The 25318-nt window shown below is 41.7% G+C and overlaps 1 protein-coding gene across 2 annotated transcripts in view; it reads right to left on the bottom strand.

Moving 5' to 3' along the window:
• Positions 1-6367: 6367 nt before the first annotated feature.
• xrn1 (5'-3' exoribonuclease 1) overlaps positions 6368-25318 on the bottom strand; it is a 28031-nt gene continuing 9080 nt past the window's right edge. The window contains exons 15-41 of one of the 2 annotated variants that reach the window (XM_087850662.1): positions 25049-25218; positions 24810-24927; positions 24497-24592; positions 23231-23334; positions 22996-23130; positions 22678-22840; positions 22209-22322; positions 20619-20717; positions 20411-20526; positions 20148-20294; positions 19958-20047; positions 18742-18877; positions 18572-18628; positions 15589-15721; positions 15422-15491; positions 13883-14078; positions 13652-13735; positions 13479-13562; positions 12516-12560; positions 12247-12327; positions 11984-12121; positions 11750-11885; positions 11509-11672; positions 11306-11419; positions 11104-11200; positions 10073-10254; positions 6368-9593 (exon numbers count right to left, since the gene is read on the bottom strand). In XM_087850662.1, coding sequence (XP_087706788.1) covers positions 9258-9593; positions 10073-10254; positions 11104-11200; positions 11306-11419; positions 11509-11672; positions 11750-11885; positions 11984-12121; positions 12247-12327; positions 12516-12560; positions 13479-13562; positions 13652-13735; positions 13883-14078; positions 15422-15491; positions 15589-15721; positions 18572-18628; positions 18742-18877; positions 19958-20047; positions 20148-20294; positions 20411-20526; positions 20619-20717; positions 22209-22322; positions 22678-22840; positions 22996-23130; positions 23231-23334; positions 24497-24592; positions 24810-24927; positions 25049-25218 — 3405 coding nt within the window. In that variant the 3' untranslated portion in view covers positions 6368-9257. Of the gene's footprint in view, positions 9594-10072; positions 10255-11103; positions 11201-11305; positions 11420-11508; positions 11673-11749; positions 11886-11983; positions 12122-12246; positions 12328-12515; positions 12561-13478; positions 13563-13645; positions 13736-13882; positions 14079-15421; positions 15492-15588; positions 15722-18571; positions 18629-18741; positions 18878-19957; positions 20048-20147; positions 20295-20410; positions 20527-20618; positions 20718-22208; positions 22323-22677; positions 22841-22995; positions 23131-23230; positions 23335-24496; positions 24593-24809; positions 24928-25048; positions 25219-25318 lie in introns of both variants that reach the window. The other variant, XM_087850661.1, reaches the window with a different exon arrangement.

Here is a 25318-nt window from a genome sequence, read left to right on the forward strand (position 1 = left end):
TTTTTGCTTCTTTTTTTTTAAGTTGTGGTTCATTTATGTCCTCCAACATGTGTTCAACAAAATCTTCAAATGTCATGCAGAAGAATCAACGAGAACATAGGTAAGCTAGCAAAAAACAGCTTTTTATGTAAACTGCTGCATTGTCATTTAGCTTTGATGAAGTGCATTTTATATTCGGAATCGTACATTTAACCAATTTCTTTCCCCCACAGTTAGCAGTTTGCAGATGCATCACGTATCAGAAGTAGTTCTCAATGAGAGGCTAAAACATGTTGTAACAGTCACAGTAATTAGTAATCAGGAATTTTTAAAATATTAGCTAATATTACCCTATTAGTCAACATTGTGAGCTAACATTGTTAGCTTGTCATTGTTAGCTAACATTGTTAGCTTGTCAGAAAGTTGTCAGAATGTTGCAACAACATTGTTAGCTAACAATGAGAAAGCACCAGACTTGTGTGAATATGAATTCATATTTAATCTTTCATTTATATGAAGTTTAGACAAGAAAAAGGATGGATGTGCAATTTTTTTCTTTTTTACTAGAAAAACAGGAAATGGGCGCAGAAATGTACTAAATCATCCAAATGTACATCGAAATAACGCAAAAGCAGAGCTTGTGAACACAAGCAGCGCAGCCTGATCTCTCTTAGGCAAGCTTTCTTGTCATTTCAGAAATAGTTGTTGTTTTGAAGGACATACCGAAGATCTTTGGATGTTGGCTGACTTTAGTTGGGTTTTCTCTTAGAACCTTGAACTCTGGGTTCTACCCAGCAGTGTGTTTGGGATAACTGTCATGTTGGATCAAAGTCTGACTGTATTTTCAGTGTTTATAGTTCCATCAGTTTTAGCAAGATCCCCAGCTCCAAATCATATAGCCTCCACCATGTTTTACAGATGGTTCTACAGTCACAGTTGTACCTCTCTCCTAACCTCCTCCACAAAGATTGACATCCACCAAAAATTTCAAATCTGGATTAATCACTTCATAAGACATGTTGCCACTTATTTTCTGTCAAATTTTGGTCTAATTTGACATACCAAAGGCTCTTCTCTCGGATTTCTTCCCTGTCACCTTTAAAGGTACAGTTAGCTATTTTTTGAGATTATATAATAATAAATAATATCGTCATCATAAATATATATTATTAGAGTAATTTTACCATTTCACTGTCTGTAATTGTAAAAAAATTTCCAACAAACTTGAATTCTCATAAACCTAAAATGAATCTACTAACATACATAACATTGCCAAAGATAGAGGGAAAAAAAGCTTGTAGGTGTTTGTGTGCCACGGAGGCAAATTTTAATTTGTGCCAACACTTTCAGAAAGAAGATATGAGGGAGCATAGCTTTGTTTTATCTTCGGAGGTCTCCTTCACCAAAGAGGTGAAAACATGAAGGAAAGAAACAACCTGACCGACATTTTAATAAAACACCATCTCATCCCTCCTCATCTCAACAGTCAACTCCAGAAGTAAAGTTGGGGCTCTAACACACTAAAACGGGCATAAAAATGTTTCTCTAATCCCAATATTTCACAATTACTTAATGTTAGTAGTAGCGGTAGGAATCAACAAAGTACAAATACTTTGTTACTGTACTTAAGTGGATCTGTAGCTGTACTTATTTTCTGACAACTTTTTACTTTTACTCTGTAAATTTTTCTGAAAATAGTTGTACTTCTTACTCCTTACATTTTCAAAACAGGCTTATTACGTTAGGTTCAACGGTATTATTTATAGCATTCATACTTAGTTGTCCATAAGTTGTGGTGGCCTGTCATCAGCTTCTAGCTGGCGCTAAAGAAGAGGAGCGAGCGTAAGTAAGTAAGTAAACTTTATTTATATAGCACCTTTCACAGACATATGTCACAAAGTGCTTTACAAGGTAAAAACATAATACAGTCATAAAATACACGATGAAAACCCTGGTCTAATTAAAAGCTTTTTGAAATAAAAATGTCTTTGGCTGCTTTTTGAAGGTCTCCACTGAGTCCAAACCACGTAGAAATAGGGGAAGTGCATTCCACAATCTGGGTGCAACAGCTTGGAAAGATCGGTCCCCTCGGGTTTTAAAACGAGTGTGGGGGACCACTAAAAGATTTTGGTTTGCTGACCTCAGGTTACGAGTGGAGGTATGTGTATGAATCAGATCAGCAATGTAGGGGGGGCTGTCTCTGTAATGCTCTAAAAGTTAAAACTAGAATTTTAAAATGGAACCTGAATCTGATTGGTAGCCAGCGCAGCAACTTTAACACAGGGGTCATATGAGCACCCTTGTTCGAGCGGGTCAGTAGCCTCGCTGCAGAGTTTTGAACAACCTGTAGGCGGGATAGCCCTTTCATGTTTAGACAAGTAAACAGGCTGTTACAGTAGTAAAGCAGGTTCTTACTGTCTGATTTAGATGTCCCTCCAAAGAAAAAGCTTCATCAAAAATGACACCCAAGTTTCTAAGGTTATGTTTCTGGGAGGAACCTAGGTCACCCAGTCGCCGTTTAATATCAGGTATTGCACTGCCTGGTGCAATAATCAAAGTTTCTGTTTTGTCTGGGTTTAGCTGTAAGCAGTTATTGTTCAACCATTGTTTAATGTTGGTTAAACAGTCAATCAGATTGGAGCGCTTATGAGCTTCAGCAGGCTTAAACGAATAATATAGCTGAATATCGTCAGCAAAAAGATGGTAAGATACTTCAGGAAACTGCTGTATTATCTGACTTAAAGGAAGAATGTATATTAAAAACAGAATAGGTCCCAGCACAGAGCCCTGAGGAACTCCACACAACAACTCTGTAGATTCCGACATGATCTGGTTTGCAGACACACTAAAACTCCTCTCAGATACAGTGGGGCAAAAAAGTATTTAGTCAGCCACCGATTGTGCAAGTTCCCCCACTTAAAATGATGACAGAGGTCAGTAATTTGCACCAGAGGTACACTTCAACTGTGAGAGACAGAATGTGAAAAAAAAATCCATGAATTCACATGGTAGGATTTGTAAAGAATTTATTCGTAAATCAGGGTGGAAAATAAGTATTTGGTCAATAACAAAAATACAACTCAATACTTTGTAACATAACCTTTGTTGGCAATAACAGAGGTCAAACGTTTACTATAGGTCTTTACCAGGTTTGCACACACAGTAGCTGGTATTTTGGCCCATTCCTCCATGCAGATCTTCTCAAGAGCAGTGATGTTTTGGGGCTGTCGCCGAGCAACACGGACTTTCAACTCCCGCCACAGATTTTCTATGAGGTTGAGGTCTGGAGACTGGCTAGGCCACTCCAGGACTTTCAAATGCTTCTTACGGAGCCACTCCTTTGTTGCCCGGGCGGTGTGTTTTGGATCATTGTCATGTTGGAAGACCCAGCCTCGTTTCATCTTCAAAGTTCTCACTGATGGAAGGAGGTTTTGGCTCAAAATCTCACGATACTTGGCCCCATTCATTCTGTCCTTAACACGGATCAGTCGTCCTGTCCCCTTGGCAGAAAAACAGCCCCATAGCATGATGTTTCCACCCCCATGCTTCACAGTAGGTATGGTGTTCTTGGGATGCAACTCAGTATTCTTCTTCCTCCAAACACGACGAGTTGAGTTTATACCAAAAAGTTCTACTTTGGTTTCATCTGACCACATGACATTCTCCCAATCCTCTGCTGTATCATCCATGTGCTCTCTGGCAAACTTCAGACGGGCCTGGACATGCACTGGCTTCAGCAGCGGAACACGTCTGGCACTGCGGGATTTGATTCCCTGCCGTTGTAGTGTGTTACTGATGGTGACCTTTGTTACTTTGGTCCCAGCTCTCTGCAGGTCATTCACCAGGTCCCCCCGTGTGGTTCTGGGATCTTTGCTCACCGTTCTCATGATCATTTTGACCCCACGGGATGAGATCTTGCGTGGAGCCCCAGATCGAGGGAGATTATCAGTGGTCTTGTATGTCTTCCATTTTCTGATGATTGCTCCCACAGTTGATTTTTTCACACCAAGCTGCTTGCCTATTGTAGATTCACTCTTCCCAGTCTGGTGCAGGTCTACAATTCTTTTCCTGGTGTCCTTCGAAAGCTCTTTGGTCTTGGCCATGGCGGAGTTTGGAGTCTGACTGGTTGAGGCTGTGGACAGGTGTCTTTTATACAGATGATGAGGTCAAACAGGTGCCATTCATACAGGTAACGAGTGGGGGACAGAAAAGCTTCTTACAGAAGACGTTACAGGTCTGTGAGAGCCAGGGATTTTCCTTGTTTGAGGTGACCAAATACTTATTTTCCACCCTGATTTACGAATAAATTCTTTACAAATCCTACCATGTGAATTCATGGATTTTTTTTTCACATTCTGTCTCTCACAGTTGAAGTGTACCTCTGGTGCAAATTACTGACCTCTGTCATCATTTTAAGTGGGGGAACTTGCACAATCGGTGGCTGACTAAATACTTTTTTGCCCCACTGTATATAAGATGAAAACCAGTCTAAAACAGAGCCAGACATCCCAACCAGGTCTCTCAGTCTGTTTATCAGGATGGTATGGTTGACTGTATCAAAGGCTGAGGTAAGGTCTAACAAGACTAGGACTGTGTATTCTCCGGAGTCTGCTGACATCATAATATCATTAGTTACTTTCAGTAGTGCTGTCTCAGTGGAATGCAATTTACGGAGCCCAGATTGAAAACGGTCATGGATGTTATATTTCTCCAAGTATGCCGTAAGGTGGACAGCTACTGCCTTCTCAAGGAGTTTTGACATAAATGGGAGTTTGGAGATAGGTCTTAAATTTTGAAGTAGTGTTGGGTCCAGGTTGGGTTTTTTGAGCCTTGGTTCCACAATGGCATGTTTAAAAAAGCTGGGGAACACCCCAGTCTGAAGAGAAACATTAAAAAGGTTCACAACCCAAGGACCAATGGTGTCAAAGGCATTAATAAAAAGCTTAGTGGGGATAATGTCTGAGGGGCTTGAGGATGGCTTCATTTTGTCAACCAGGGCTGCTATTTCCTCATATGTTACAGTTGTAAAAGTTGACCAGGAGTACAAAGGGAGTGCCTGACTCGGAGAACAAGAAAGCTTTGGGGAAATTTTAGCATTGACGTCGTTAATCTTATCAACAAAAAATCGGAGGAGTTTATTACTATCTACTTTAGAGTGTACATCTAAAGGTACCACATCTGGGGAGACAATAGCACTAACTTTGTCAAAAAGAAACTTGGGATTTCTCTTGTTTTTTGTTATGAGCCTAGAAAAATATTCAGATCTAACAGTTTTCACTGTGTCATTTAAGGAGAGCATGAGATCTCGAAGATGGAGCCTGTGTACGTCAAGTTTGGTTTTCTTCCATAGTCGTTCTATTTTGCGGCATATTCTCCGTAAGGGGAATAACATTTTTTTAACCGACAAGTAATTTCAAATGCAACGTTTCTGTCCACACAGACAGTTTGTACAGTCTGTTATTCAAATGTTGCATAAAAATACTTCACGGAAATTTACCTTTATACTGTCTAGAATAAAGACCAGTTTCTTACCTGGCATGCTGACTGTTTGCTGAGGTAAACATACTCAGTTTTTGAAGTGATTTTGGGGGGGATTGTAAAATAATGCAAAATACTAAATCGACACATATCACTTTTTTGACTCCTGATTTATTGCAAAGTTTTGATATTATTTAAATGTTAAAAAAATAATGTTTACAAAAATATTTTTATACACAAACAGAAGAAAGTCAATGCTGTTTTATTTATATAGCCACAAATCACAACAAGAGTTACATCAGAGCACTTTATATTGGAAGGTAAAGACGGGACAATATCAGACAAACCCCTATGAGCAAGCACTTGGCAAGAGTGGGAAGGAAAAACTTCCTTTTAACAGGGAGAAACCCTCGCAGGAGGCAGGGTGGCACATACCTCTTCATATGAAAATCCCCTATATGTAAACAGAGTCAACAAAATAGTCACAAAAACATGATGGGGGTGTCAAGACATTGCCGGTCTCTCTGATCCTTTTGTCTTAATAGAGATCACGCAGAGATGTTTCAAAGTTTCACACGATCCTTTTATTACCCATTTCCTGGCAGCAGAGGGGCAGTTGCCCCCCTGTAGATGTGCCCCTGGTCAACACATAACAGTCTCGAGTTATTACTCATTAAGAATGTCGTGGATCATCTCCCCATCTTAAACTTAGTCTCATTTTGTAAATGTGATTCTGAGTCCTTACTGTGGGTCACATCTGAGGGCTTCTGTAGGACTGAGTCAAAGCCTTCTTGCAACTATAGGTACCACCCTGGCGGCCATTAAGAAAAAAGCAAGTTTCAGGCATTGTCTTCTTTCAATTTAACGAAAAAATAAAATCAAAAAGGAAAAAGCCACCGTCACAGCCATGTCGTAACAAAAGATTCATTTTATTAAATGGTTATGTACAAGACATTCCTGAATCAAAACAGCAAGTCCATAACGTTTCATCTTCTGTTACCTTTACATCTTCTCTTAATTTTTGTACCTCCCCCCCCCCCACAAAAACAACAACAGAGGACAAAAAGAAAAAACAAACAAACAGGTGTGCTTCAATTTTCAAAAAGAGTTTTAACACCCCCCCCCTTATTGCACCAGACCCTTACACACTTCAGTCCCAAGGTGGCTATGAGGGCGCCAGTCTTAAAGAAAAAAGGGGGAAATTACTGTAAGCCTGCATCCCTCAAAACAAGGACCGGTTAAATACAAAACATGGTCTGGGTAAGTACAATTTAATTTGTGTCTACAGTGGCTTTACCACAAACATCACTGAAGCGATAGTCGAATTACTTACAAAGAAAATATCAAGATCGTCTATAAAAAAGGATGTCCGTAAAATCCATAATTCAAAAAAGAAAAACCTTTTTAAAAATGGTGAGATTATTTATGTGTGACAATGTAGTGATGCGTGGAAGTGGCTAACTCAGCTGAGAATCTATATCAGATTTAGAAAAGCACCGACCGGGAGCCGAGCTATGTTTCCAAAAGCATCTTAGACACGTGGTTCCCTCCACGGACGAGTACGTTTCTATTAAAACTCTACTGCTGTCTTATATTTGGGCTGCGCTGACAGATATAAAGCCGCTCTGAAATGAGACTACATCAGGTCTGACACCTGATCAGGTCTGAAGCTTAGCTGTCATCAGCTGTGTGAGGCCTGTGCTCTACACAGTTAACAGCGAGCTCCTACAATAATAACACGACTATCACAGTGAAATAAACCTTGAAATAAAACAATCACTACAACGTGGGTCAAACAGATATTTGATGACGACATCGATAAATTTCAAGACACTCCATATTCACAAGAGGTGTAAAATTAACACTGTGCACAGATAATTATTAAAGTTGGATAAAAAGGCGACTGTAAACCAAAGAATTTCAATAGTAACTGGCACAGAAATGAGCAGGCTCCTTATTATAAACAAGACATACAGCCCTAATCAAATAAACATCTTCAGTAGATCACTCCAAAAAAAAAAAAAAAAATTAATTTAGACTCAAAAAGAAATCAGGTTAAGATCTTTTTTTTTAAACCTGGATAAAATCCACCCATAATAAGCATAAGATGCTTTTGGAAACTCTTGACTGTAGCAGTGTGAACGCTCCTGCAGGTCCAGCAGAGCCCAAGAGAAAAAGCAGGTGTGTAGATGTGTGAAACTATCTGTGCTGGTGTTAAACAGCTCTGCAGTGGCGTGTGTGTGTGTGTGTGTGTGTGTGTGTGTGTGTGTGTGTGTGTGTGTGTGTGTGTGTGTGTGGACTCAAATGATTTGGGATTTCCTCATAGTTCTGCATTTGTGCAGGTGGTGTGAATTTAGTCGTCTTGTTTCTAGGTGCTGTTAAAGCATGAAAAGTCTTTAAAAAAAGAAAGAAAACGATGAGCCTGAAGTAAATAAAAGGCGGTGTGTGAACAACGATGACCAAACCCCAGAAACAATAACACATCACCTTCCAAACAGGATCGAGCTGCTCTATGATGGCATGAATGGCTGTAGCAACAACAGGAGGCCCCGATTTCTGCATAAACTTGTTTAAAAATGTGATGTATGCAATGGGGGCTTCTACCACAGCTACATGTCCCTGAGAACAAGGTCCACGTCACATGTTATTGGGACCTGCACACCATGCTAACAGAGGAGGGTTGAACCTGCTGCACTCAGACGTCTTTTCTCAGTCCATGAAGTCTCATCCAGCAACACCTGGAGTCTGAAAACCTCTCAGCTGGGAAGGAAGACTGAGACCGACTGAGTCCAACTCTACAGGCTGTTCACTGTTAATGCCCACTCAAGGAAATATGAAATGCTCTCAGTGATGCATGTTTTTAGAGTTATGTCAAAGGTCCTCTTAATCAAAAAGAAAGAAAGAAATCATTCCCTTTTTAAGGCAGCGTCTCACTTCAGCACGAGGTTTTCTTAACCACTCAAAATGAAATGTAGTCACAAGACTGCTTCCAAATCTGCTCCTGTGGAGACGCTAATGTTCTTTGCTAGAGCAGGTGAACAAAGCTGGCGCTTTATTACTATTGGGGGTTTGTGTGTATGACTTTAGGCGTTTCTTTTTGTCTAACATAACACTGTAGTCACCACAATCACTGCTGAGAGTCCAACAAAAGCAACAAACACAAGTAGTTAGAAAAGGCCCCCAGAAGATGTGTGCAGCCTCTTGGTGAGTGGCTGCTGACAGCTGCCAGAGTGAAACTGGCTGCAAACAGGCAAACAGATCACTGGCAGGCTGCTGTGACTTTCCCCGAGCTAACCAGCATTTAGGCCTGCATGACTGAGGTTCAAGAAAGCTGGACACAGAGCTGTATCGTGGATAAAACACGTTAATTTTAGTATAATAAATGATCATGAAAATCAGTACTTCGCTTGTGGTCTGTAGTCCGAGGGGTCGCTTTGAAACTCAGCCTCAGCACTGACTGGGCGAGTACAAAGTTAGTGCTACAAAGAAAAGACGAGCTGTAATAAACCTCCTTTAGTGGGGAACTACGATAATGTGGCACAGACCTCATCTCCTGTCTGCAAGCTGAGCAGTGAAGCAGATTCACACGTTTCATTGCTGAAAAATAAAAAGGCTCGTCTGAAGCTGCTCTCGACTCTGTAATGCTGTGTGAACACTTTCACATCGATGAGATTTTGATCAGGAATGCTGAGTCAGCCATTCACACACACACACACACACACACACACACAGACACAGACACAGACACACACACACACACACACACACACAGACGCACGCACACACACACACCCCTCAGCTCATGATTCTGAGACTTTAGCTGCCTCAAAGTTGACCGCTAGCTTCCTTTGCCGTCTCTTGGAGGCAGAGCTGGGGGTGTGGCCTGTTGCTGGCATGGTTTGCCTAGGTGGTGTATGCAGTGCCGCCCCCGTCGTCGTGGAGTCACCAGAGGAGAGGTCGCAGTTAACAGCTTGTTGGTGGATTTTAACGCTCTGCGGTTCAGTCTGACCTTGCAATTGGCCAGTCGGCTGGTTCTGGGATTTCTGCGCTTGGTTCTTAGCAACAGTTTGGGCAGCGCTGTAAAACTCTCGAGTTTCCTGGTTCCTTTTATTTGCCGACACTCGTTTCTTAGTCACCTGACAAGGTGAAAGATAAACAGACAGCTGAGTTACCAACCTGGCCTACGTCTGCACAGGAAAAGATAAATGGGAACGCTGAATTAACCTTTTTCCATTAGCACCTCCTGTGGTCGGCTCGACACAGTTTTCAGGGTTTTCTGTTAGTTGGTGGTATCTGGTACCTGGTACTACCAACAATTGTTGCATGCCACCAATTGGCTACTCATTGGCGTCAATGAGTCGTGAGGGCACTTCCTTCACAAATATCAAATCCGCAATCGGAGTCTGACGAAAAGCCACAAATCGAGCAGCAGGTACAACATCGCCTAGACGCCCACCTTTGTTGCATCATCCGTGTTGCATACAAATGGCGTTACAGGACGCTCCGCCATGTTGCTATAATGACCCTAAGCACATTAGGTGATCCTCAATTGTAATGGTAAAACAAGTCGAACCGATCCAAGTAGGTCCTTATGGAAAAAGGGCTTATGTGTTACCTGTAAGGGGATGAACTGGTTGTGTGAGCCAATGGGCAGTGTCGTTGCAGGCTGGGGGCGCGCAGCGCCAGGGAAAGTCCCCGGTGGCCCGTAGAATGGCTGGTTTTGGTGGTGTTGAGGAGGCACCGTCATTCCCCAGAGAGGAGCAGGACCATAACCCTGTGGGGGCAACAGCACACCACCTGGAAAACAAGAGCATACTCCTAAGACTGAAATAGATCATTTTTAAGGCTTAAAAAATTTGATATGAATGCTGCAACTATTAATTCATCCCCTGTCACAAGGGTTCACCACACTGAGGAGCTCTGTATAGGGCGATAATCAAAATCTCATATCCGATATAAGACATTTATCGATATAAAGATCACAAAAATTTTAGATTTTCTGTAAATTCTGTGAATCTCAGGCAACTCAACGTGTTTTAAGCTGGGCATCGTGTACCTGGAGTCGAGTGTTACATAAGTTGAAACAGCCGTGTGAGTATTTATGACATGGCATGCTGCGAGAAAAAGCCTGTTCTAAGGTTTATTTTTGAGCACCTGACGGCTCTTTTTGGCCTCTCGTCCGTAAACACTCTGTATACTCTTTCACGTGTTTCAGTTTATTTTGAAAAATCTCAACAGGATCTTCAACTTTATTGTGAAATATTGATGTGGAAAATAAACAAGCGGACGGCAGAGCCACGCAATGGTTTTACCATCGTCGTTGCTAAGGACTACGCATTAAACCAGCCGCTAGTCCCTCCGTAGTGTGGTTATATTAAATATAAGAGAAAGAGAGAACAGCGACCATCAAAATAATGAAAAAATATTGCCGTAAACAGTTTATTTTGCGACACCATGAAACAAACGATAGCGTAAAATGAAACGATAGATGTTTTTATATCGTCCTCCGATATACATCGTTATATCGAACAGCCCTAGCTCTGTATCTTTAATTTGGCAGAATTTTACACCAGGTGACCTCGACCCACTACCTTAAACTGATGTTTCTAAATTCATTGATGAAACCTTAAAGAAAGACAGACTCACCTTGTTGGTTGAAGACAGCTCCCATGTGGGGAGGTCGTATCTGACCCACTCCTGTGTACAGAGGAGGTGGGAGGGGGAAGCCTGACCCGAGTGAGTTCTACAGATACACAGGGGGTCAGCAACACATTTAATGTTTATCTCATTGGTTACAAAGTTCAGCCTCTCACACTTGTGAATCAAATATCTGCGTTTGTGTGTGTACCAGTCTCTGAAGTGCAAAGAAAGCAGCTTTCTCCTTGGCATCGTGTTCTGACTGGCACTGTGGGCCATGAACCATCAGCCCGTTGGACAGTTTCACCTGACACACCACCAGACCCTGCGTCGGTGTAAATGGAAATGATTCAGAGTGGGGCACTTGTGAAAGTGGGAAACGCAGAGTAGAAAAAAGTGTGATGAGCGTGTTACCTGTCTGTTGCATATGAAGCTGAAGTCAGGCGGCGCCATACCTAAAGCCCCACAGATGCAGGCCAGCTCTGACACCTTACTGCCCAGCAGGGTGTTGGCAGAGGCAGCAGGTGCCGGAGAAGGCAACACGGGCGCGTCGCCGTGCGGGACGTTTATTTTTGCAGCTGGAGGGAGAAAGTAATGATCATGAGGAGGAGAACACAGAAGAAATTTGCCTGGGATTTAGAAATCACTAAGGTACCGAGTTTCTTTGATGATCGTCTCCTGTTCTGCTGCTGGCCAGCAGGGGGCGTGCTGTTTGACGTCTCTTGAGGAGATTGACTTCCTGTTCCGGTGCTGTCAATTTTAAGCATCTCCTTCAGCACCAGGGTTCCCTTCTATAGCGACAAACCACACATGATCATTCACATTAGGCTTTAAGTGGTTCTTCTATAACTCAGAGGTTCCTCTTATTTCGGCTTCTCCACATATTTACCATGGCAAAAGACTGTGGGGATAATGGGCCATCTGGCTGGCTGTCGCCTCCTTGTGGAGGGGCAGGAGGGGGTGGGGTTTGCTGGTTACCCTTGGAGATTTTTAGATTGGCAATAAGGTCCTCAAATTGTGTTTCAGCCTGAGTAAGAAAAAGTAAAGAAACTGTAAAGCATCGTCTCGTTCAGGGTGCGAGATTCTGACCAGAGATAACTCTGAAAAACCAAAAACAGGCAGAAGTCAAAAGAAGGATTTGTGTTTCTGCACCTTATTGGCTGTATTGTGTGAGGGAATAAAGGAGCTGACATCTTCATTTTTCTTCAACAGTCTGATGCCAGCAGGTGGGGTCTGTGAACACAGACATCATCAATTCTAATCCAGTCCACGCAAACACAACACCGAGCAATTCATGCAAACGCACGTCGCTGTTAACATGAACGTGTGAAAACCAAAAATAAAAACTGATGAATTTAACATGATAAACTTAACCAATCGTGCACAACAGAAACAGCTGTTCTGCTGACGTGTCTACTCACAGATTTGTTGGCGGGCTGGTTCTTCCCCTGCTGGGAATGTCCTTCCTAGAATCCAAAACACTTTTTTAAAACTATTGTTTTAAAAGCGTAATTCAAGAATTAGTAGTGAAATAAGGCAATTTTATTTGTATAGCACACTTTCAGCACAAGGCAATTCAAGGTGCTTTACATGATTAAAATAAAACATAAAACACTATAAAAGTAAAATACAAGAAAACATTTACAATAAAACAATAATCAAGACAATAATTTATATGAAAAAATGAAAACAAACAGGTAGAGAGCCATAATAGGATCAGTTACTCATAAGCAAGTCTAAATAAGTTAGTTTTAATTTTAGACTTAAAATGCAGCTTTGCATTCTCCCGATAGTGTGTTCCAGATGTGAGGAGCATAGAAACTAAAAGCTGCTTCTCCATGTTTAGTTCTGGTTCTAGGGACGGTCAATAAACGAGAGCTGGAGGACCTGACTGATCTAGATGGTTTGTACCATGCTAGCAGATCCCTAATGTACTCTGGTGCTAACCCATTCAAAGATTTATAAACTAATAACAGCACTTTAAAGTCTATTCTCTGAGCTACAGGGAGCCAGTGTAATGACTTTATATAATATAAATAAGGAACATCAGCAGAGCACTCTTTGTATTCTGGTTAAATTCCTATAGAAAAACAAAGTTCCTAAGTGCCTGTCACTTCACTGTTAAATCCTGAAGCAATTACATCAGGATTCATGGAGGAGTTTCTGTATCACATCTATAAGGTTCAGTCTGGTTTGTGAAAGTATGTGGTTATTTACTTGAAACTATTACAAGTTCACTTGAACTAAAATAAGGACAATACAGTAAATATTTCTCAGCATTACTGGGTTTTCTTTTCTTAAAATTCCTGCTGGACTCCCGGGAAAGCGAGAGAGAACTTTTAGAGGAATCTAAAGAGCTGGTGTCTGTTTCACTGAACACTTACATTGTTGTGCCAGTGAGCAGGAGGCTTGTTAGGAGGCCCGGTGTTCTGCAGAGACTGCCACACATTACTGTACTCCTCTTTGTTCTGGATGGAGAGAACGACATATGTATAAACAGTCATATCACACATTGTTGAGAGACTATAACAGCAGCCAAACCTGCTCTTACCCTGACCTGGTGCTTTTGGATGGGACCTTTTGAGGGAGAGCTCCTGTTGCCCTGTGAGGCAGCCTTCGCCACGCCATGTTTGTTGTTATGCTACAAATAAAAAGGAGTTGGAACAGTGAAAGAGGAGAAAGACGAGGGGTTTAGGTGAAACTATGGAAATTCCAAATCATTTCCACTATTCCAAACTGGGGAATAATTTGTACATGAATCTACTGTGTGCATATTCCACCCTCCTACCTGTGTGGGGATAAAAGGCGAACGAGGGGAGTGGTTTAGGCCTGCCAGCTGCCGGTACGAGCTGAAGTTGCCGCCAGTGGCAGGCTGCGGTTTGACGATGGCGGTGAGTTTGTGGCCGGTGTGATCAACCCGGGCTCCGTGGGAAAGGTTGATCAGGGCGCAGGGAGGGAGGCGGTAACAACGAGAAGATGCACACCTGAGGAAGCACACAAGCTGTTACAGTCTGCTGTAAAGAGGAACACCTTCACTCCAACAGTGTCCTGTTATGGACATGATTTTGTGTTTTACCCTCTTCTTGTGCTTTATGTAGCAGTTTTGTAAAAGCCTGTGCACTCTGCAGCTTTTCCTGTCTGGTGTAAAGAAACTGAACACTGAAGTTGAAGGTATGACGTAGTAATTCAGTCAAAGAAGAAAAAAATCTTGTCAATTATTGTCAAAGTAACAGTAGGTTTTAATTAAGTTTAGTTAGCTATCTAACGCTGAGCCATGAGCTATTAGTTTCAGGGTGACTGTGACTTTAAGACAAACGAACACTTTTATCCATTCAGAGTTGCTTTGGAGGAGGACACACTGATCTGGCCTGTGATCTGCTCACACATGTGTTTGTGTGCAGTGAACAAACTACTTGGGGAATCTGTTTGAACAACCATCTAGAATTTTTGCTTAACAAATCTGCTTTAAACAACTGTTGGGAACCATTAACGGATGATTACTCCTGCCATCCAGGTGAGCGTTCATGTGCAAGCTATGACTAACATTAACAACAGGCAGCAAAGACCTCTCTGCTGCAGCTCAGTGGGTAATAGAGGTGGGAATCACCATACATCCCACGATACGATATTATTGCAATTTTTAAAAATATTTTGCGATATTCAGATTCTGTACATAAAGGTAAACTTTATCAATATTCATTTTCTCTAATATCAAAGTCTCACACTCAGTCTTTCTCTCATTTCAGTTTTATTGTTGACAAACTGAACGGTTTGTATTACAGTCTAGTCCAACTTAACTGAATCAACCATCTGGTACAATTATAGCTATTCTGAACTATGCAGTTTATGAAAACTATGCAGCCCCTTCAGCAACTGAAGAATTTGAAAGTAAATTAAAACAAAATATAATTTTACATTAAATAAAAAAGTTTAAACTTAATTAAAATAAAACTTAAATTAAAATAAGTAAACTGTCATGTTTATTGCTGCCAAAAACAAGTTAAACACATTTGGACAGTGAAGGAATGTCAGGATTCTTGCTCAGAAAAAGGATCAACATGCTCTGAAGTCAGAGCACAAAAACCTTTTTGTAACAAAATATCGATTTCTGCTGTCCCTGTATCGATACATTATTAGCAAACAAAATATCACCATGCTACACAGTATCGATTTTTTCCCCCACCCCTACTGGGTAATAGAGTAAAGTATGTGATCTGGCACTAGAAGCAAAATCAAATGCCCTCCCATTTCATGTTTGTAAGTTGGGAATTGTTTAGAACTGACCATTCCCCACACTAGTTACATACAGCAGCACACTCATGGTTACCTGATGTTGAGACCTCCAGCAAAGTCTTCATCAAACAGCACTTCATAGAGAACCTCTGCCTCGCGCTCCGCTAAAGAAGCAGACACAGATATACTGTTAATCACGCTCTTGTGTGTTATGTGCAGACTTTGCATATGAGGACAATGACGGATGACGGGTGTTCTCACCTCCTTTAATGCCGATGATCGTCCCTCTGAGTCCCAGCGGGACGGTGAAGCTCTCCCTGATGTTGATGACTCTGTCAAACAGACGATATTCCGCGTCCGGGTCTGGAACTACACCCTGCTGCTGCTCCAAGGGCTGCACACAGATTTTTATTAATGTTATCAACTAATCTGCCATTGATCTTTAAATTAACTGATTAGGAAAAAAAAATTAAAAAAGAGAGAGAGAGACTGTGTGGCAAACCTTAAACACACTGCATGAAAATGCCAGGGGTTCAAAAGTAATGGGACACTTGGCTGCTGGCTGTTTCAGTGTCATGTCAAATATTAGCTCACAAACAATCAGGGTGAATTGAGAACGCACACTCACACATATAACCAGAAACCATACAGAATGAGTCTGATCTATAACCCCGGTCATGATTGCGTGGAGCACAGCACACCCAGCATCATCTCTGTGACCACTGCACATTTGTAATTCATCACTGAACATCAGTTTCATCCAATCAGCCAAAGTCCACAGTTGCTTCTCTTAAGCCTTTTCTTCCAAACACAAGAAATGAGGCTGTTACAGATCACGGTCACTGCTACAGTTTTCTTGTGTTGCACATGCACCTTTGGTCTGATCCGTCCTGACTTCACAGTGTTGCAGTCTGATGACAGACGCGGGACATCCCAACCCTCTCCCTTGCTCTCTCTTTAGCTGCCCAGCCTTTGGGCTTAATCTCTTCTTTTGTTAATAAACAACATTTATCAGAGGTTAAACGGGTGACATGTTCCTCCTTGTGTCGCAGCCTTACAAACCAGCTGTAGCCTGTTTCCCAATGCTTCATCGTAAACACTTGTTTGTGCCATTTTCTAAATTCAAATTCAAATTGTCACATACACAGTCATACACAGTCATACACAGTACGATGTGCAGTGAAATGCTTAGAGAACTGCTCGTGACCTAAAGAAAAAAAAAAGACTATGAATAGGAAATAAATATGAAAATTAAAATGAAGGGTAAATTTAACTAGGAAAGAATAAAACAAAATATGAAAATTAAGGTTAAAATAAAATAACTGTACAACAAAATACACAGTATAGAAACTATATAAGAATATATGAAGAAATATAGAAACAATAACAGCAGCTGTACGAGTAATAAATGGTAATGAAGAAATATGTCCAGGGTTGTGCAATCCACATATTTAAGTGTCTTGTGCAGTGCAAATATGCATCCATCCATCCATTCGCTTCCGCTTATCCTTTTCAGGGTCACGGGGGGCGCTGGAGCCTATCCCAGCTGTCATAAGGCGAGAGGCGGGGTACACCCTGGACAGGTCGCCAGTCTGTCGCAGGGCCAACACACAGAGACAGACAACCATTCACACTCACATTCACTCGCACATTCACACCTCGTGGCAATTTGGATTATCCAATTAACCTATCCCCACAAGCTGCATGTCTTTGGACGGTGGGAGGAAGCCGGAGTACCCGGAGGGAACCCACGCAAACACGGGGAGAACATGCAAACTCCACACAGAAAGACCTGATGGTGGAATTGAACTCAGGACTAGGGATGGATACCGGTATCCGGTGCCATGATGGCACCGGTTCTGACATAAACGGTAGTAACCAGACCGAAAAGCAGCGCACATTTCGGTGCTTTTTTTTTCCTGAGCTGTGACACACTTTAGATTCTAACCAATCATTTTACCTTTCCGAGGATAGTAGGCGGGTCCAGGTACGTACGTTCTTTTAGAGCAGAGCTACAGATTAAAAATGCCCAAGGCGAAGCGGTCAAAGTCTGGCTGTACTTCACAGCAAAAGATGCAAACTCAGCAGCTGCAACAAGTGCTTTAAGCTGATACTGTGATACTGTCAAAGGAGGTAACACCTCAAATCTGATGAAACACCTGGCGACGCATAGCGTTTTTTTTAAAAGCCGTATTTGATAGCTTGCTGCGAGACCTCACACCGAGCACATCTACTGCGGGTGTGGTGCCTGTTATCAGACCCGGAGTTAGCAACATCCCCCAAAAACCCGAAGAGGAGAGTCCTGGCCCCTAGCCCTGCCAGTGTAGCAGAAATGATGAGGATGATGATGCAGCAGCAGCCGTTCTTCTCTGCGTGAGTAGCTTCATGTTGTTCGTGTGTAATTTACGTTGAGTAGGCTAACCACGTTATTACATTAATGCATGTAAGGTGAACTAGCAAACACCATCATAGCTACATGCAGCTGTCTTCTTGTTTGATGGCAGATACTCCCTTCACCCTGGACAAAAAGGCTAAAATGACCAAAGAAAAAGTGGAAAACAGTTAAACATGAGAGGTTTTTGGACAAAGTTTGTGTTTTTTCCATTGTTTAAGCTGCTTCCAGCCAAGAGTGATAGCATATATGCCCCATAGCTGCAGAAAAGGCTAACATTGTTATCTTTTTACAAAAAAACAGCTGAACATGAGAGGTTTTTGGACCAATTTTGTGTTCTCCATTCTTTAAGCACCGGTATCGGATAAAACCTAAACGATACCCATCCCTAGTCGGAAGTCTCTCAAGCGTCTGAGGTGGTAGAGACGCTGTCGGCCTTTTTCACCCCGGTGTTGATGACAGGTCCTATCCATTTATTTTTGTTATGCGTTTTCTTTTTCCAGGGCATGATGCCGTGAATTTCCTGATGTTGGTCATCATCTTGGTCCACAGCATGTTTTCCTTTCATAACCTTCCCATCTGGTTTGTTCTGAGTCAGCTGTGTGTAAAATGTTAAGCAACTATGTTGGATTCCTCCTTGAAGCAGCTGCAGAATCCTTTTTATTGCTACACAGGAATTTCCAAAAAATATTACACATGATGATTATTGTTTGCTGCTTTAGATGATCTAAACTTTGGCTGACAGGTCTTTATGGGGTTACCAGTCCTACGGGGTTTTTATAACACAACCACAGCGCCTTTCTTTACAGACACGATGTACGATGCTGATACGTGCATGCCAAAAGTACTCACCCTGAAGAGGAGGTGAGGCTTGACTGTGACGCGGACTTTCTTGGTGCTCTTCTTCACCTAAGTCGGTGAGAGCGAGGCAGGAATGGAGAAGGTACAGAGGGAGAGGCGTGTGAATGGAAATACAGTGAATACACAAAGAATTTCTGACTTCTGACGTCTGTAGCTGTCACCTTGGTCTTCTCCACTGCTTCCTCGATCCTCTCCACGATTGCAGCATCCAGCACTTGGAGGTCACAGGATGCCCTGCTGATGGAGCTGACTGGGTGACTTTTTAACCATGAAGTGATTTCTGCCACCTTTTCTGCCCTGTTGGGTTAAAAAAAAAGTCATTTAGTCATTCATTTATTTAATCTATTCAATTCAATTCAATTTTATTTATATAGCACCAAATCACAACAAAAGTCGCCTCAAGGCGCTTAGGGCGCTACAACCTTCAGACATTGGTGCAAGAACAAGATGACAACCCCTGCCTCTAAACTCCTCGTCATCACCCGCGGGTGAAGCTTTATGCTGAGAACTTTACTATCTCGCTGTTTTGAAACCAAAGGTGATCCAGCTGACAAATGAGACACCAAGTAAGAACATATCAGGCAGGATATGCTTTAAAACATCCCCTTCTCTTTTTACTCTCATGGATATCAAAAGATAAAGATGAACTTCATAGTTTATTCAGTGTGAATTTAAACTAGAAATGTATTTTGAAAGAGGACAATTTCACACAGACTTCTTTATGTAGCTAGAGATGTCGCCACCTGATGGCCACAAGAAGGAATACAGCTTTTAGACGCCTCAGCATCGGCTACACTTTTAAGACCTGTAAGCTTCGTCCATCTTTTATACGCATCTATGATCCCTAAACAAGTTTTTTTCCCAGCAGGATGGAGTGAACGCAACCTTGGCAGGGGACTAAATCATCTACTCAGTTACTCTTGGTGCAGCCTAGATCTCGGCTGAAGTCTAGAGGTGACCGGGCGTTTGCCCTGGCTGCACCAGAGTTGTGGAATAACCTTCCGATTGTGATCCGGGCGTCTGATTCCATCCAATCTTTTAAATCACGGTTAAAAACCTATTTGTTTAATCTGTTAATGCTCGCACCTGACTTTTAGACATATTCTATTTTTTCTTATGGCTTGTGCTTTTATTATGTTTTTATTTTTGATATGCATTTTATATCACCCCTGTGTATTAGTGGCATTGACCTGTGAGGATATTTGATACTTTGTTAAGGCATTATAATACTCGTGTTACTTCTCTGTCTCTTATGTTAAGCACTTTGGTATATACCGCTGGTTTTTAAATGTCTCTATAAATAAAGATTGTTGTTGTTGTTGTAAATAAGGCCAGGGCCCACATGGCTGAAGCGTCTAAGTATATGCCGTCCGTTACCCATTCTGGTCTTCTCCAGGCCAAATGTCATCTTCATAGAAAACATCGTCGTGACTGTTTCTGGCCACTGTATTGAATACCTCTGAGAATCTACAAGAAAACACAACCGCACCATCATTTGTAAAAGCTTCATAGGATAACCGAACATTAATACATAAGTTAAAGAACAGCGGTTTTCAAAACGTTTTACCTGTCCAGGTATTCAGCCAGCAGTTCCTCCACAGCAGCAGAGTAGAGCCACTCTTTTTCAGTTCTCTTGGTGTATCCGGGAACTTCCTCGTTCTTCTTGTTGAACTTCAGGTTCAGGCCAACGTTAGCTCTTTGCTCCCCACAGGGACTGGACACAGTGAAGAAGACTGAAAGCTCAGACAAGGACTGTACCTGAACACGTGACGTGATGCCAACAACAGCTCACTGCAGATATCCTTTTGGCATTTCTACATAAACACTCACTTCTTCTTAGAGCCTCTACCAATGAAGATGCTTCCAGAGAAGCGGGAGACGAGGTAACCGGTGATGCCGAGACGAGAGGCCAGAACGTACCCAGGACTGTATTTCACGCTGTATTTCTACACGACACACAAAAACGTATAAGGTGAGGGGAGAAAACTCGCAAAACTAAACGTACATATCCACAGCATGACTCGAAAGCTCGTCTTACGTGTTGGTTCTGGATTAAGGGCTCCAGCTGTGGCTCGTGTGGCACACTGAAGACCACTCGAATCCGCCCATCTTTGATGACATCTTGGGAATCTTGCACCTGAAAATTTATATGAATATGAACATGGAGATATGGAGCATTAATTGGATAGACTTCTATAGATTTCTATACCTGCCCTGGTAATTAAGAGACGGTGTGTTTCAGGTCGATTTACAGAGTAACATGAAAGTAAAGTAATGAGTAGTGTAAGAAATTACTTTCTCCAGTAACATAAAGCATTACCTGTAAGAAAAGGGTTCTGTGTATAATGAGTAATGGCCCCAACACTGATCTCAGCAAAGAGGGGAAACACCTCCAACATGCACAAACATTTGACCCACAGGTCATGAATGCAATGCCTTTGATATGCTGCTTAGTGACGATGGTGACTCTCTAAGCTCAGTCAATGAGAATCGATATGAGAACCAATAAGGCATTTTTTTTGCATTACATCATTAAGCTTAAAAAGTGTTTTTCACAGATCTTTGCATTGTTCTAAACTATATAAATAACGATTAATCGTTAGAAAATCGCGATCTCGATTCAGACTTATGTGTGATCTTTTTTCCAAATGACAACGATTTAAAAAAAAAAAAAAAAAAAGACGACGACGATTGTACCGCATTTTGATCCGGGACGTAATCTGCATGAAAACAAGCGCTCACTCTTCCTGCTCAACAAATGACGAGGGCGGAGCCTTATACCACGTGATACAGAAGCTGGCTGCTAAAATTAGCAGGAAAAAACAACGGAGAGCACGTCAGGGATGACGAGAAAGTGACAGGAGAAAATCCGTCCCAGTGAACCACCCAAACATCAATAACGGGAACCTTATACAGCGCTTCCCTATACCCGTCGAACTCCCGCAGGCACAAAGAAATTACGGAGGCTGTTACTTATCACCTGACCAAAGATATGGCTCCATCAACACTGTGCAAAACGAGGGATTTAGGAGAATGATCAACACCCTAGACAAACGCTACACAGTGCCGTCCCGCAACTATTTTTCTATTGTTGCTCTACCTGCTCTATACACGCAGTGTCGAGCAACGGTGGAGACGCAATTTCAAGCAGTACAACATTTTGCTGCAACGACAAAATGTGAGACATTTGTTGTTTTTATGTTTATTTATTGTTTTTCTGTTCAGTCTCAACTGTTACGAAGTTGATGTGCAGTTAATAAGCGCAATAAATATTTATACTGGAAAAGAAAATCGTGAGAGAATCGTGATCTCAATTCTAAGCAAAAAAATTGTGATTCTCATTTTATGCAAAATCGTGCAGCCCTACCTCAGAGTACCGAAAAAATGATTGTGGAAATCAAACTTATCTATCTGACAGTCGCCGATGATATTAATGCACAGGTGACAGCTCAGGGTACAGTGTTTGGTTTCTTCACTTATATTGAATGTGACAGTGTGAAAACACGGACATTATACTCGGATTCTTGGTTTAAATTAATAAAAAGAATTTTGAAAACTAGCAGGGGTAGTAACTTGGGTATCGAGGGAGTAATCCACAGACTAAGAGAGCAAACGGTGGATAACATACCTCTCCCATGGCACCGTAGTACGGGTTTCCCACCATGAAGACGGTTGTTGTTGGAGGAAAGAGCTCATCTAAGCTCTTGAAGCAGGCCAGAGATGAGCAAAAGGCTTTGATATCCTGACACCATGAAGATAAGGAAGAAGTGTCTTTAAGATTATCTGTCCATCAATATCGTCACAATAATATCTATAAACACTTAAAAATCAAAACCATGTGCAGTAAACCTAAATTTGCCTAAAACGACTCTGACAATAAACAGAAAGAAACTGAAAGCATGTGTTAGCTTTATTTCAGGCTTTAGCTTCATTAATATGGCTGCACTCCTCAGCTTAAGCAGGTTTTCTTCTATTTTCCTGCAGCATGAAGACCCTGCTGAAAAACACCACAGCCTCAGTGACATATACACTGCTATGAGAGTCTTTCACCGATTATTCTCAGTTTTCTTCTCTCCATCATGTTTGTGTGCAGGTACCTTAACAACCGCCTGGTGGGCAAAGGGGAGGACCTGTTTGGCCCACTGTTTCTCCAGTTCCACCACACCATTGGCTTTGGGAACGTATTTTCTTCCAGTCAGCAGTTGGCCGTATAAAACCACCTCTGTCTCATTTATCACGATGCCTTTCCTCTTCAAAAAACTGCGAGAAAGAAAAGCATAAATAACTAAAGAAGCCAAAGAATATGATGGTTCAAAGAACAGAAGTAAAGGATTGTTTCAACAATATGAAAGAGTAGAAATGACTGAAGATGCATACAAACTCAAACACTTGCATTATTTTGCTGAGTTTCTTACTATTCAGTGATTCCTTGGACGTCCTTAATCCAGTCCTTCTGCTCCTTGTCAGACAGACAGGTGACTTTGGCGGGAGGAGGAGTGCTCGGCCTGTCGTACACTCTTTGGACACCCGGTGGTTCCTCAAGATAAAATCTTCAGAGCAAGTTGCAAAATTTCACTTGTAAAGCCACTAAAGTCTCAATATAATATTTTCAGATTTTTCTACACATCTAGCAGCAAAGTCAGCTCTTACTTAGTTTCTCCGTCTGACACTGCAATGATGCGAGCTTCCTCTAGATGAGGCCAGTTGACAAACACAGACTTCCCCAGAACTTGTGCAGCAACATCATCACATGTCTGAAGATAATGACAAGAAAGAGAGAGGCAGAGACACAGAGGATAAGGCGACTGCCGATGCTTCCTAGAATAAGATTATTTATCCAGACCAAGAGGTGACTGGGTGTAAAAGATATGTTATGCAGTTCTTTTAATTGTATAGACAGTGATTCAAAGACTTTCAAGGGACAATTGATCCGTTCTAAATAATAAAATGTTGAAGCTTTATTAACCCTTTAAGACCTACCATTGAACCAAGTCTGCCAGAGCTTATATTATATTTTTACATGCTGTGGAGCCATTTTTGGGAGCATTTCAAGTTGCTATACATCAATACAACCATTACAGCCCAAATTTTAATAATATGTCTGCATTAAGTGCATAGTAATTACATAAATTGCAAAAAAGTGCAATGAACTACAAAAAAATTGAAAATTGTTTTTGTTTTTTAACATATATTTCTAGTTAGAGAAATTTAAGAGGCTTATCCCTCAAAACTGTAAATACAAAAAAGTTGTACAAAATAGTTTCCCACCACAGGAAATTTATTTTGAGTGTCTTCATAGTTTTATTTTTGAAATACACCAATTTTTATACACTGCAGGAAAAACGAAAATAAATATTATAATGCAAATTTGCAAAAAAGCAGCATATGCATCAAAATAAACGATTTCCAGCAGTGCAATATGAGTCCTAAGCATCCCAGAAACCACACAGAAAGTCATAAAGTCAAAGATAACTTTTAAAAACACCAGTATAGGCTCATGAGGCCCTGATGGTAAAAAACTACATTTCCGCGAAAATGACGCCACTTCCGGTTTCGGGCAGGTCATGGCGGACATGCGATAGTTCGCGCTGACGTCTAATCCAACGTAGGAAGTGTTATGAACAGCTGATCGGATCGGCAAAGCGTGTTTCTGGAATATTATGTTTTTGTTGCTGCAAGTTCTTTTTATGCAGTTTTTGCAAAGCTATATGTGGAAGGAAACTGTGACCGAGGACAAGCTGATGGCATAAGATGTAAGTACAACTCCTCCGGTTTCATATGCAAAAAAATTATTGCGCTAGCTCACGTGGTTGCAGAGCTACCGGGATTTAAAAATAGTTACGCAAAACAGAGCGTGCCCGCTCCAACCGGTTTTAAAGGGTTAAACTAGATCTAAAAACATAAACAAAAGCTCACTGTTTCCACTTCCTGGTTGGGGAGGATATCCAGCAACATGTTCTCCCCTCTGCTGCTCTGCTGGAACACGACCACCCCGCCTTTCTTCTTGTAAAACTGAAAAGACAGTGAAGGAGCCAGAGCATGAGCGTTTGAGAAAGAGAGATCATCTTCTAAAGATGCGGAATTTACTAAACTTGCTATACTTCTTTTTTCTTCTTCTTAAATTGGCTGAATTCATTTCAGATTCATACGTTGGTTGCAAGTTAAGACGTATTTAACCAGGTTCAAACTTTGAACAGTTTAGTAGGAGTTCAGTTATGCACATGCCCACCTTATGTTTGATGTGTTGTAAGGTGGGAAAGCCACAGAAGTACAGAGCTGAGCGGTCAACGGGCTTGGTGACGTGATCTAATGAAACTTGCCAAGCATCCATGGGGATGTGCGCCGTCCTGTGAGGATCAACCACAAAAGGCAATCAGCCACAGACAAATACGACTGTTGAATTCACCTCAATAAGACCAAACGCGTGAGTTTTCTTCAGAAATAATGAGGATCATTAAATGCATCTACCTGACGTGGCAGTGGACGATGTCGGGGAACAGTTGAGGCAGGGGGGAGGCGTAGGCGGAGTCCATTTCCCCGTCGTACGAGTAGACCGCACACTCTGTGTGGCAGTTCCTGGCCTTCTCTTCTTTTGTCAGCTTCCTGTTGCAGGCCTCCATGGCTGCTAATAAGCACCTCTGTTCGATACACACACAACATAAAGTTACACACAGTTACAAGCTGTCAAATTTGATTTCGACAACACACCTGTGGCATTTCTTCATTTCGAATTGTGCG

Source organism: Neolamprologus brichardi, chromosome 14, assembly GCF_056152115.1.
Source record: "Neolamprologus brichardi isolate AB-2024 chromosome 14, ASM5615211v1, whole genome shotgun sequence".
Lineage (NCBI taxonomy): Eukaryota > Metazoa > Chordata > Actinopteri > Cichliformes > Cichlidae > Neolamprologus > Neolamprologus brichardi.